The sequence below is a fragment of the Misgurnus anguillicaudatus genome, chromosome 24 (assembly GCF_027580225.2).
Source record: "Misgurnus anguillicaudatus chromosome 24, ASM2758022v2, whole genome shotgun sequence".
NCBI classification, from domain to species: domain Eukaryota; kingdom Metazoa; phylum Chordata; class Actinopteri; order Cypriniformes; family Cobitidae; genus Misgurnus; species Misgurnus anguillicaudatus.
The window spans coordinates 7,545,645-7,560,218 of record NC_073360.2 but is presented as its reverse complement, the minus strand read 5'-3'; the positions used below and the strand labels follow the sequence as shown (position 1 = coordinate 7,560,218).

The 14,574-nt window shown below is 40.1% G+C and overlaps 2 protein-coding genes across 3 annotated transcripts in view; one reads left to right on the top strand and one right to left on the bottom strand.

Annotated features, from left to right (window-relative positions):
- LOC129437571 (complement C2) overlaps positions 1-14,574 on the bottom strand; it is a 139,090-nt gene that overhangs the window by 23,718 nt on the left and 100,798 nt on the right. Inside the window, exons 1-7 of one of the 2 annotated variants that reach the window (XM_073862970.1) lie at positions 9,819-9,972; positions 6,831-7,043; positions 4,884-5,120; positions 4,503-4,688; positions 602-774; positions 426-525; positions 206-339 (exon numbers count right to left, since the gene is read on the bottom strand). In XM_073862970.1, coding sequence (XP_073719071.1) covers positions 206-339; positions 426-525; positions 602-774; positions 4,503-4,688; positions 4,884-5,120; positions 6,831-7,043; positions 9,819-9,888 — 1,113 coding nt within the window. In that variant the 5' untranslated portion in view covers positions 9,889-9,972. Of the gene's footprint in view, positions 1-205; positions 340-425; positions 526-601; positions 775-4,502; positions 4,689-4,883; positions 5,121-6,830; positions 7,044-9,818; positions 9,973-14,574 lie in introns of those variants that run through there. The other variant, XM_073862969.1, reaches the window with a different exon arrangement.
- Positions 1-14,574, top strand: part of nudt8 (nudix hydrolase 8) — a 78,215-nt gene that overhangs the window by 37,126 nt on the left and 26,515 nt on the right. The gene's annotated exons all lie outside the window — the stretch shown is intronic.

Here is a 14,574-nt window from a genome sequence, read left to right as displayed (position 1 = left end):
AGACGGGGGCAGCCCAGCGCCTGCTCTCTCTCCTGAACTCAGGATCGAACGATCTCATGCATTTTAGTTACAGGAAGAACTTACATGCTTGAAGTATTAAATGCTGTAAGCACATTATAGGAAAACTGTCATTGTTTTAAGATTTTAATGTAAGTTATTATACTTTGTCTAAACTTTGAGGTTTTGTAGGTACATATAAACAAACCTTTTCGACAAGTTTAATTGTGGCATTTTTTGCATGCTGAAAACCTTCCTGTGTAATGCTTCCTGATGTATCCAATAGAATGAAGATGTTCAGACGACCTTCTGCAACTTTAAGACTCCTACCAAAAGATGGCCCTAGTTATTTACAAGAAACAAAATAATAGTAAATAATAGTAAAAAAAATAGATCAATAGTTTTCAATGACCCAGAATGGAGTTTACCTTTCTTTTTAAACTCTGGTAAAGAAACATCCATAAGTGCAGACATAGATCCACCCAGGGCTTGAGCTACGATGGCTGGAGGATCATATGAATACTGGGCTAAAGAAAAAATGTCATACTTTAAGTTATGTTGTGTCAGTCCTGGACCAAGCAAGCCTATTTGATTCTGACTGGGCATAGCAGCTTGGCTCTACCCCACTCCATTCCCTCAAGTCCAAACACTGTCTCTCAGTCGAGCCAAGCAAATCCAGGCCTAACTGGCACTGATACTTCACACTGTCTCCAATACGAAAGCGTTTCCCAGAGCGAATGGTCCCTGGAGGGGAGCCTGGATTTTTGCAGTCTTCAGCTAGAACAAGAACAGAAAAATATTATTATTTAGCATATGAAAAACAAATTCATTCATTACACTAAACACATCCATTCACTGCACCTGGCAATATTTCCAAAGTTTAGCAGAAAACAGGAGCTAAAGGAAAATTTCATTGTTTCTTAGATGAGATGCATGTCGATCTTGTTTATGTGTAATTTAAGTATAAACTTTCCCATATGGAAAAAATATATTTATATTAAAATATAATTTTAAATATATTTCAAAATATAGGCTACAAAAAATTGCCAAAAAATATATGTGCGGAAATATATTTTGAAATATGTTTATAAAAATTTATTTTTACCAATATATAAATTTGAGACAATTGTCCTTTTTAAAAAATCATTTCACTAAACAACTTGAACCAGAACGAATTCCGAAAGAGGAAATAAAATTTGGACATTTTATTAAAACATACAAACAACTACTTTTAGCTTTTTTATTTGTAACATCCATTATGCTTCACAAGAGGGTAGCCTACGCCCTCTTAGACATCCAGCACTGGCCCTGTCCCAAATGGCGCACTTCATGTGTACTTTCGGTCTCGTGGCCCTAAATTGCGCGTGATTGCTTAGTCTACAGACTGTAGGGTGTCCCATCTGTCATTTTTACGCTTTGAAGTGTGCTCTTCAGTGCCCCCTTTGCCCCCTTGATGCGGTCTCCAGCGAAGCTTGCACTGCAGCAGGTTTCACGCACTTTACCAACCCAGAAGTCCTTGATAAAGAGCAATCAGACCAATCAGATGACGGAAGGGAGGAGTTCACACTAATGGGCAACTTCTCTTTCTATTTCCGGCATGACGCTCGAGTCTGTCCCAAAATACAACTCGGTGCACCCACATTGACTCGCATCAAGGGTCCCTAAAGTCTGCACTCTATGATGTCATCAAAGTGTGGACTCTGAGGAGGAGGACCACAAGTCCAGAGTGTGCCATTTGGGACAGGGCCACTATTCTAAACTACTGTACATCTCCCATTATCCTTTGCACAGACATATTAGGTGTGTTTGACTTCATGCGGCACCACACAGACCGATCTGCGGCTAGCTTGAAGCAGTACATGCCGGTTAGAAATTTTGACCGACTTGAGCTGGCACCAAAGACATGTGACTGTGACGTATGGTTTGAAAGTACCGCGAGAGCATTTCGCGAGGAGTCGGCCGATGCGCTTCGCGTTGCGCCTAACAACACCATTTAGCTGTTATAAAATACACTGGTAACCCACTGCTTCTTGGGGCTTATTGCTTTATTTTTTAGTTTAGAGCTTTATTAATCCCCTTAGGGCAATTAAGTTAAGCTTACATGGTGTCTCACAACACATAAACATATACATTAAAACACACACAAACCACAAAAAAACAGAAATGAAAAAAAAAAAAAAATCACCTAGATTTATTAAATAACTGTATTGCTTGAGGCACAAAAGTAAATTTATAACGGTTTGTAGTACATTTAACTGCTCTTAGACGTCGCCCCAAAGGCAACCACTCAAAGTCTAAGTGCAGGGGATGAGTGTTATCTTTTAATATTTTATGTGCCATCCTCAGCACCTGCTGTTCATAATATGAGACAAGGCTTCTTAAAGGAACACCCATGATTTTAGAGCACATGTTAACATTGCCCTGCAACCTATTTTTGTTTTTTATAGACAATGATGAAAACCAACAAATGAAGGAAAAAGACAAAATACTTTCAACAAATGAATTATAAAATGATTTAAGAACAACTCTCTGTACATTAAAAGAATTAAGTTTTCTCAACATAAACAGTCTTTGATGTGACTTTTTTATAATCTCATCACAGTTTTGATCAAATTTTAATTTATTATCAAAAACCGTGCCCAGGTACTTATATTGGTCTACTTTCTCTACACGTGTGCCATTAATGACTACTGGTTGAAGTGCTGATGTTCTCCTACTAAAATCAATGATCATCTCTTTGGTTTTTGAAACATTCAGATCTAGTTTCATACTACTACACCAAGTGATGAAATTTTTCAAAACAGAGCCATATTCCTGATCTGGATGTGAGAGCAAGGAAGGCACAGTGTCATCTGCATATTTTACCAAATAACTTTTGTCTTGCAAACTATGACAATCATTTGTGTATAATATAAACAAGATAGGACAGATGACACATCCCTGTGAGGTACCTGTGGAAATATTTACAATATCTGATACCACTTCATTAATCCTAACCCTCTGTAATCTGTCTGTTAAAAAATTCATAATCCATAAAACTAAACCTTGGTCAAAGTTAAACTGACCAATAAGTTTTTTCCCTAACGTAACAGGTTGCAAAAGATTAAAAGCAGATGAAAAATCTACAAACAAAAGCCGGGCAAAAGCGCCACTGTTTTCTAAATGACGACCAAGAGTATTTATCAGAAAGAGTTTTGCATCATCTACGCCTCGTCCAGCGCGATATGCAAACTGCAATGGATCTAGAAGTGGTCCCGCAACTGTCATTATATACCTCTTGATCTCTTTTTCAAGGATCTTCATGACTAAAGAGGTCAGGGCAATTGGTCGATAATCGTTCAAAGAGTCTGATTTACCTTTTTTAGGTATCGGTACAATGATTGAACTTTTCCACAAGTCAGGTACCAACCCTTGATCTAAAGAAGACTGAAAAAGTAAGTGGAGAACTCCACTGAGCTGATCAGCACAGTACCTCAGTGTTCTTCCACAAATACCGTCTGGTCCTGGGGCCTTGTTAAGCGGTACCGCATTCAACTGTCTTAGTATGTCAGATGGATAAATTTTAAAAGTATTAGAAATACTCAAGGTCTCTTTAAAAGTTTTTATCTCATCAGCATCAGAGGCCATGCGAGAGAAAAAGTCATTAAACTCATTAGATAAAATTACGTCAGTGTCGTAGTTTCCAATTGGTACATATTGGTTTGGTACTGATGTGCTCACTGCAGCCATAGTCTTAATTCCTTTCCAAGCAGCTTTTAGGTTACCTTGCTTAAACACATCCTCAATCTTATTCTTATAGTTATTTTTTGCAAACTTGATTGCTCTTTTAACTTCCCTATTTATCTGTTTTTTCTCCTCAATGGTCCCCATAAGAAAAATTCTCTTCTTCATATTCAATATACATTTTAACTCCTTCGTAACCCATGGTTTATTATTAGGATACAGAATAATCTTTCTCGTAGGTATAGCAGAATCAACACAGAAAGTTATATATTTAGAAATGGTATCCACCTGCTCGTTTAAATCAGAACATGAATTCAAAAACATATTCCAATCGGTACAATCAAAACAGCCCTTCAAAACTTCAATATTAGAAGGTGTCCATTCTTTCACATATCGTATTTCTTTCTTCCCTTTCTTTACAATGGGAATGTATATTGAAGTCAGTAAAACCATATTATGATCTTTTGCTATTGCTTTATTTTACAGGATTTAGGCCGTAGCAGTATTCAATCTAGCCAGAACGGCTGTTTTCATCCTAATCCTACCCCCAAACCTAACCCTTAACCCAACATCTCTCAAGATTTAGGCATTAGCTGTATCCCATCTACTTTAGCAAAAACCATCATTATCACCAGTTTCTTGTTAACCTCATTTCCCTAACCTATTTAAGCCCAATCATTTCTCGCATGTTCTGAAACTTAGTTTACTTTTAATCAGAATTTGGTTAACTTGAGTAATAGATCAATTGAATATAGTGGGCAGCCAGATTTCGTAATACTTACAGTGATCATCACAGACTGGTGTAGTACCGGTCCATCCACCCCACTCGGTGCAGTTTCGCTGAACAGATCCAAACAAATCATACCCTTCGTGACATGAAAAAGTTTGCTGCTCTCCAACTTTGAACCACTGTCTCCTGGGCCAGATCTGTCCATTATCAAGCTGAAGTTGTGCAGGGCAAAGGACCTCTGAGAGTGGGACAGAACCATAGCTGCTTATAATATGAAAGTCATTTCTTATCATTATTTTTAATTTGGTGCTTTTCCACCCTCGGGCTGAACGGTTCTTGCTCTTTTCTTGGAAGTGCAACAGGAGCCGTACCTCGCCATGCTCAGAACTTTTCGGCCCAATAATGAAAATGCGAGTGAAATTTGAGAGCGTACCTTTGCACACAGCGTTGACTACTCTCTTTCCATCTGGGAGTCTCAGTACCGACCACTGTCCGTCTTTCCCGCAGACTCTTTGTGATGTGGGAAAAGGGTATTCTCCTGCCTTGCAGTGATAAGTTAAAATGCTTCCCTCTAGTCCCGCGTTGGAGTAAGATGTGTTACCTCCTTTAATGGACTCATCCAAAGAGCAGTTCCTCTGTGGTTCCTCGTAATCGCCATAATCATTGCTCTCTACAACACACAAGGACTTTTGATTCATAGTCATCGCACAGCACAATGCTCGATGCAAAGTGAGAAACGATTGTTTTGCTGAAAGTCACTATATATTTATACATTTTTACATGCACCTAAAAAAAGGCCAGTGATAACTACATTTTAAAACCAGGAATGAGACTGTCTCCAATTTTATGCAGAAAATAAACACTGCAATGGTGTCGAATGATGAATTTGCACATGGCTTCTCTTAAAGCATATTAAAAATACCACATAGACATACAAACAACAATAAAAACTTGATTTTCACAACTGGGGTACTTTAAAATTACCCTTTTAAATCACATGGTTGGAGCTACAAGATTCTACACCAATATATTAACATTAAACATGCTTAGTCGGATAAGAATTAGGCTATTTTTAAAGATTTCTTCTTTAATGAATGAATAAAAACTAAGCAAAACTTCTTGGATATCTATGCCTATAAATATTTGAATATAGCTATAGCCATGGTAGTATTTAAAGGGGTCATATTATGACATTTTTTAAAGATGTAAAATAAATCTTTGGTGTCCCTACGGTGGCCTCGAAGTGCAAACATAAATTACAATGGTAAATTACTTATTAACAAGATTAAAACAATTTTTTTTTATTTAAATAAATTTGTAAATTTATTTAAATAAAGTTAAGCAAATTTGTTCACTCATTGTAAATTTGTTAAAAAACTTGTAATTTTGTTCGCTCATTGTAAATCTGTTTAAAAACTTGTACATTTGTTTAAAAACTTGTACATTTATTCACTCATTGTAAATTTGTAAAAAAAAATGTAAATTTGTATAAAAACTTGTAAATTTGTTAAAAAAACCTTGTAAATTTGTTTCTAATCTTGTAAATAAGTAATTTATTTTTGCCCTTCCAGGCCACGGTAGTGTCCCCAGAGTGCGTGTGTGACGTTTTAGCTCAAAATACCCCACATATAATATATTATAGCATGTTAAGTCAACACTATGTAGTTTTTTTACCTTTAAATAATGTCTCTAAAATTATTTCAGTGATAGAACAACTTTTAACTGGACAAATTGTACTGTTGCTGCAACCTGAGCAGCCTCCTAGCTGCTACAAGCACACTCTGAAAGTGGCGGTCGAGGGTAGGAAACACAGCCCCGCCCCTCCCCCTGCCAGCAGAAGAGTGTCTGATACCAGGCGCTGTTGCGCTTTTCAACCACATGGGGGAGCTGTAAGTCATTTTTACATGGAAACTACATAGTGTTGCTTTAAGATTCCCATTTTGTAGCTGTGAGCAAAAAATGTGGGTGTGATGAAATGCAAACACTGATCACCATAATGGTGGCTTGTTGAAATTGAAACTCAATTGTGCTTTTTTCTCTTTCTCTCTGCACTAAATGGCAGTGTCGTGGTTGGATAGTGCTATATTCAGGGGTGGTATTATTGTAATTAGACTCTCTACCTACGTCACAAAAGAGGCTAAATCTAAATTACCTATTTTTTCACATGCTTTCAGAGAATGGTTTACCAAAACTAATTTACTGGGTTGTTCTTTGTCACATTTTCTACATTGATAGAAGCACTGAGGACTCAGTTATAGAAAGTCAGAAAGTATTGAACATTTTCACGCTATGACCCCTTTAAATAAATGTTCCTACTATATTCCACTGTACGTCTATTTCTTCATCCATTTAATTTGTTAACTAACAATTTAAGGTTTACCTTCACATTTGATCCTGGAACCCTTAGGCTCCCATTCTCCATTAGAGTTGCAGGTTTTTTGACTGACTGGATAAGGTTCAAACCCATCACTGCAATGATAAATGAGCAGACTTCCCACAGCGCCATTATTGGAATACTCTACTGTGCCACCAATGATGGATTCTGAAGTGGGACAGTTTTTGTCTTCATAGTCATAATAATTTTCTGATTGCACTGAAACAAATAAAAAAGCATGAAATACAACAAAATATAAAGCAATATTTGACCATTTCAAATTTGGCGTTTAAGACATAACTTTATAATGTGCTACATATAAGTACACATCCATTACTCATTTAAGCAGGCTCAGGTAAACCCATTGCTAAAATAAAAACATCAACACTTATTGCTTAATTTCAGACCAGTCTCACTCCTAACGTTTCTTTCAAAGCCTCCACATATCATTCAGTATTCTAACTGCAACTCGTAGAAAGGAATGTTTATTCACCTTCCTAAGATATTTGGGGACCTTATACCTTCTTCCAGATTGAAGATTGTAAAAGAGTTTTTGGAGATCAGAGGTTTCAATCGGACAGCGACGCTATTTTCTTTGTGATATGTACCGTCACTTGGATGGAAATATGCATATTGAAATTATATACATAGGCGTAGTCAGCTCCATTTATGGTTGTTTTGGGGAGTAGATGAGGTGGATATGCACGTATGCACAGTCAGTGTTGGGGAAAAGTTACTTTTAAAAGTAATGCAAAAAAAGTAACTTATTGCGTGACTTGGAAAGAAAAGCTTACATTACTTTTTAGTTACTTTTGCGTTACTTTTTCTTGGCTGAGGCTTGATCTCTTTCAGGCCTTGCAGGTGTTTTAATGACTGAAAAGTTCTGCATTCAGAAATTGCATATTTCATCAAAAAAATGTTGAGCTCTGGCCTGCCATCTCAGTCAAACTGGTCCCACACAGGCGTGTACGCATAGAGTGCATAATGCGACTATGTTTAGTTTAATTCAGTTAAATCATTTTTTAAACCGAATTAATTAAACTAAAAAAGTAACTTGCATTACTTTTTTGAAAAAGTAACTAAAATATTAATGTGTAAAGAAATGCGTTACTTTACTCGTTACTTCAGAAAAGTAATATTATTACGTAATGCACGTTACTTGCAATGCGTTACCCCCAACACTGTGCACACTGTGTCTTCCGCTGACTGGGATTAATAAAGGGAATTTTGAGCAGTTTCTAGGTTACGCATGGTTTTATAAATCTGAAAACTTTTTGTGTACGCAAAATCTGCCTCATATGCATGCACACACTTTAACTCTTTTCCCGCCATTGACCAGTTATCTCGTCAATTAAGAGAAAACATTTGCATAAAAAAGTGTTCCTGATGAATTTTTATATCTGCAATACAGCGATTGTCCCTTAGATGGCGCTACTTTATGGAAAAACTGAAGCCAAAACTTTATTTATTAATTTTAAACTCTTTGTATGTTTTGATAATCGTTCTGATCTCTAACAAAATTCTTTCACAAAAAATGCAATTATTTCAGCTTTTTGCTAAATAATTAGTATTTTTAAAGAAAAAAAACCCATATTTAAGAGTTTATAAGCAGAGAAAAAATATAGATAGGGTGAAAGTTTTTTTCCCATTTTGTTTGTTTGTTTATTGTTTGTCTTTTATTTGATATAGTTGTATGTTTATATATTTTTAGAAGAAAAGTTTTCTGGAAGACATTTTGTAAAACTTTTGTGAAAATCACAAAAAATGCTGGTGGCCAACTTTTCAAAAAAATGGCTGTCGGGGAATGAGTTAAGGATGAAATCTACACAAAGTTCCAGGACAGATGTTAGGCTTGAAACAAGACCACTTTTGTCGTCCTGGCATAAGTGGAAGAAACATTCCTAATTAGCGTATCAACATGCAGATCAGCGATGTACTGCATTTGTCGCCACCGTCTTCTGGCATAGAGGTCCAGCTTTCTAAACTTTTAAGCTCCTAATCTCTTCACAGACAGGGTCATATATATAATATGAAATAACCAGAAATATGAGGCCAAACGATTAATTCACATTTACATTTATGCATTTGGCAGGAAATAAATCGGATATGAATTGGATACATGCATTTGCTCCTGCAAAGTAAGCAGACTAATTGGATATTCCCATATTAAGACATGTTATATGTCATTGAAAATGCGACATTGGCAAGTGACGTCAAATCAGGAAGAGACAACCCGCAATCACATGACTCTTCTTGGAGGACGACCGCTCCGCTTAGTGGAGTAATGGTGAAGTTTCATGTCTTGTTACAGAAATAAAGCGCTATAATCTTGTACCTACACTGTAAAAAAATTCTGTAGAAATTACAAGGTATTGCAGCTGAGTTGCCGGTAACTTACCGTAGATTTAAATGTATGTTATTTACTGGCAAGAGTTTGTTCAAAGTTAAATACATTTTAAATATTAACTATTATTAAGTCTTTATCCTTGAATTGTTTCGCCAAGTTTTTTGTGTAAATGCTGATATCGAATTCCAGTCACTTTTAAAAGATGATGTATGCAGGTCGTCAAATAAAAAACATATATAGTCAACAAATCGGAATTGGGCATCAAGATCTGCAGTGTAAATACAGCCATAGTTGAAAAGTTTAGGCTGCTCCAAAATATAATTTGTCTAAACTATTCATCATTTCTACTTTGTTCTCAGTTTCTACAAACGTTAAGAATTGAATTTCTTAATCTGAAGCCTATAAAGGCAAACAGCCGAAAGCAATGTTGTACCCTAGAATGTCGATAAAGCAATGCTATAGCGGTACACTAATCTGTAAATCATTTATTATACTATTAAGCAGCAGATAACTAATAAAAAATATACTTTATTACAATTTGTCTGCTCCTGTTACATGAATAAATTTTAAATAATACCTATTTTCTTTTTTGTCAGGTTAGAAAATGGTTATTTACTGTAGGTTATATTTGAAGTGATGGCACTTACCTTTAAATATGAAAACCATTAAAGAAAAAGCGACAAAACTCCCAGTGGTGTGCCACATAGTTAAACTCATTATACTGGTCTAGCTTTACTTTCAGATATGGAGTAAACTAGCAACGTGAACCTTTGTAACGTGTGCGTATTTGATTAATGATTAAACATTAACATTTTTAAATACAAATTGTGAAATACTTTACCGTAATCAATTTCAAGTCTTAAAGGTGAAGTGTGTCATTTCAACATGATCTCACAAACCCAAAAAACCCACACGAAAATGGTAAGAAAATAGGAAAAAGAAATGAGTAACCAATACGAGAAACTGACACGGAAAAGAAAGTCGCGGTACGGACACGGAAAATACGGAAATCCGTGACAATGACACGGATAAATGAGCAAAATATTCTGACTATAACACAAAAATTCGTGATGTCAGTTTGCTCATTTCTATGGCACTACACTGAATTTTAAGATGTTTTTGAACGTGTTTACCCAATGCTGCTCCCATAAGCTATTGTTAAGCAGTATAGGATATAGATATCCATCCCAGTCACCGCTTGCTTTATTTGTGATAGCTCTTTTAAGAGTGTGAAAGGGATAGTTTTAAATAAGTTTGCATGCTGCCTTTGACAGTCACTCTACTAATGTAGACGGCAGCCGCCTATCTAGACAGTAGTCAGCTACAATCTTCATAAAGTTAAACTACTATTTATAGTTGATATTGAGTTCAGATAATTTATTTTCAAATCCAAAAAAAATAATACACACATCAACTTTTGTATATCCGAGTGTATTAAGTGTGTGACTATGCGGGTGAATAAGTGTAGAAAAGCAGATCATTACATAGCTCAACCCTCTCAGCTGACTTGGCTTTGGAGATTTTTAGGAGAAAAATTCTTTGTTTTGAAGTTTAGAACAGCAGGCACAACATGAGAAGCAGGACCATCCTATAACATACAATATTACTAAGAGACATGTTAATACGCTTATGTCACACCCGGGGGCGGACCCGAAATAGACTAAAGGTCACGCCCCTCTCAACTCTTCCACCTCGAGGAGTTTCCCAAGACCACCCCAATGACCAGACAGACGAGTATACTACAGTTAAAACAAGCTTTATTAAATATTTAAAAGGAAAGGGGGAAGGGGAAAGGGTAATTTAAAACTAATGTGTCTCTTCTTCGCCTCCAGGGCCACTTGGGGGAAAGACTGGGGACAGGGGCTCCTTTGGGGGCTCCGGCCCAATAATCCGTGGCGCGCTCCGCTTCTCCTGTGTCACAGTTCTCTAAACTAAAAGATGACAAAGGCAGGGATTACAGAAACTTACAGGACTTTAATGACGATAGACAGCAAAACACGATGACAACGGTACATGCAGACGAGATCAGACAATGGACAGGCACATGAGGGCAAACTATAAAGGGTGAGTGATAATGACAGACAGCTGTAACTAATGATGATAATTAACAAACACAGGTGAGACTAATTAAAGGTAACTAACACAAAGAGCAATGATGAATAATGATAACAATGAACTAAACAGAACCAAAACCCTGACAGTACGCCCCCTCCCGGTAGGCGCGACCTCGCGCCGTAGATAAACAACAAAAGGGGCGAGTGGGAGGGAGCAACAAACAAAAAAGAAAGTGTCCAAAAAAAAACTGATGAAAGGTGAGGGAAGCTCTAGAGCAGGACCCAAAGACCAGACGAGACGAAGCCCCAGGGTGGAGACGCTGGCGGAGGGCGCCAGGGTGATGGAAGTCCTAGTCCCACCCTGGGGACAGACGACAGCGTGGACAACGGAGGGAGGATCCAGGGCGGGGCCACGCGAGCGGAGAACCCGGGGGGAAGCCGAGGATCCGGAGGGACGGGGCGGAGTTGGTGGGTCTCCCGACCGAGATGTAGGAGGATTCCGGAGCCACGAGGCGGAGCCAGAGCTAGGGAATCCCGTGGTGACGTCTTCGGGAAGGAGGAGCCCAACGAGCCGGAAGGGTGGAGTGAGAGACACACAGGGGAACGAGGAAAACCCGGAGGTGAGGGCAGGACGACGACTGACCAGGGGCGGAACCAGAGGGGTGACCGAACCCTGGTGACGTCGTAGTGGGGACGGGAGCTGACGGAGAGGAGGGAGGAGAGACCCGAAGCGAGGCCGCTGGTCCGACAAGCCGAGGCGACCTCTAGGTCTCAGGGAGCGGGGGAGGAGAACTGGAGAAACCCCCGAGACAGTGGGCAGAGAGGCACACCTCGGCTCCGACGAACCAGCGCCGGTGACGCGCTGAGGATGAGCTGAGGTGTGACGCTGTGTCCGCTGACGTAGCTTCGGATTGGCTGGTGTGGGAAATCCAAAAGGGAAACCGGACGGGACCGGCAGCGCTGACCAACAGCGACTTACGAGGGGCGGGCTGGACGGAACCAGTGGTGACGATGAGGGGTGGGAAATGTCCAAAGCACAATCCGAGCAGATGTTAGAAACCCCAGGGACCATTATTGGCTCACCCTCAGCGGCGGGGAGATGGACGTCCTCCCTGACGTCATTTGCAGCTCCCGCGGCGGCACCCCGGAAACTCTGGTCACGCAACCTGGTCAGGGGGAACATCCGGGGTTTCGGCGACGCTGGGCTCTGAGGGAAGCTCTGGCTCGCAGGTCGCACTGCCGGGTTCTCCACCTGCGGTGGGCAGGAGTTCCGGGTAGGGTAAGATCCGTCTGGTCTCTGGGGGTGGCGATAGTCCGTTGGACCGTCCGAAGTGATCGGACGGTCTCCCTGCTCCAAACCAAGTGATTGTTTAAACGAAAAATCCATAAATAATGCTAAAAACGAAACTGATTTTTCGGAAAACAAAAAACTCTAACTTGAAACACGGAGGGGAACACTAACACGCCACAAACGTTTGGTCTGATCTTCTGTCACAGTTCTCTAAACTAAAAGATGACAAAGGCAGGGATTACAGAAACTTACAGGACTTTAATGACGATAGACAGCAAAACACGATGACAACGGTACATGCAGACGAGATCAGACAATGGACAGGCACATGAGGGCAAACTATAAAGGATGAGTGATAATGACAGACAGCTGTAACTAATGATGATAATTAACAAACACAGGTGAGACTAATTAAAGGTAACTAACACAAAGAGCAATGATGAATAATGATAACAATGAACTAAACAGAACCAAAACCCTGACATCCTGGAGGCAGAATCAAATAACAGTCAGCCAGGGGTAAGGTACTTTGCTATTGGTCGCTGTTCGTTCAACACGGGACCTTCGTTGGAACGGTAAGTGATGGCTATAGACACAGGTCAAGTTCACTCCACAGGTTACGTTACTCACAGTACTGGAGGATCTTCGTCCACACACAGAGCTTCACTTGTACAGGTAGGTAATTGCTATAAGCACAGGACAGGTTTACTTCACAGGTTACGTTACTCACAGCACTGGGGATCTTCACTCACACAGAGCTTCCTTCCGCAGGTAGGTAATTGCTATAAGCACAGAACAGCTTTACTTCACAGGTTAGGTTACTCACGGTACTGGGGATCTTCATGCACACAGAGCTTCACTTGTACAGGTAGGTAATTGCTATAAGCACAGAACAGGTTTACTTCACAGGTTACGTTACTCACAGCACTGGGGATCTTCATACACACAGAGCTTCACTGGTACAGGTAGGTAATTGCTATAAGCACAGAACAGGTTTACTTCACAGGTTACGTTACTCACAGCACTGGGGATCTTCATGCACACAGAGCTTCACTTGTACCGGTAGGTAATTGCTATAAGCACAGAACAGGTTTACTTCACAGGTTATGTTACTCACAGCACTGGGGATCTTCATGCACACAGAGCTTCACTTGTACAGGTAGGTAATTGCTATAAGCACAGAACAGGTTTACTTCACAGGTTACGTTACTCACAGCACTGGGGATCTTCATGCACACAGAGCTTCGCTTGTACAGGTAGGTAATTGCTATAAGCACAGAACAGGTTTACTTCACAGGTTACGTTACTCACAGCACAGGGGATCTTCATACACACAGAGCTTCACTTGTACAGGTAGGTAATTGCTATAAACACAGAACAGGTTTACTTCACAGGTTACGTTACTCACAGCACTGGAGGACCTTCATACACACAGAGCTTTGCTTGCAAACAGTGGGTTTTCGCTACAGTGTTGGTACACCGCATTCCTTCGCCCATCCACTCAAACGGTCCGGGCGTCGTAGGGGCTAGTGGGTCTGATGACACGGAGCCGAACGCTTCCCAAACTCCCCCTCCTTCTTCCACAATCGGGGTCACGAGTTGGGGCGAACTTTCGTCGGGGCTCCGCTCACCGCGAGCTTCTGTTGGAAAGGTCAGTACACACACTGCTACAACCCACAGTCCGCACGGTGCACACTTGGTAATACTCACTGGGTTTCACCACTGTCTGCTCTATGGACAACGAAGCTCTCGTGGACACACCCCGGGCACAGGGCTCAAATTTTCTCGCTCTCCTTAGGACCCAGGCCACAACGGATGTCGCCGTCTCGTGACTCGTCAGGGCTAGGCGGTTTGAACGCTACAAGCACAGCATACACACAGCAAGTAAAGCGTAAACACCATCAATCAGTGAAACTCACCCACAGCACTCTTATACAACTTCACGTGGTTTTTAGATTGCTCTTGCCACCTGGCTACGACGACCTCGAGAGGATGGTTGGGCGATCGCTGGACCACCGATGAGGGTGAGATGTGTGTTATTCACAGGCCCGGCGTGTT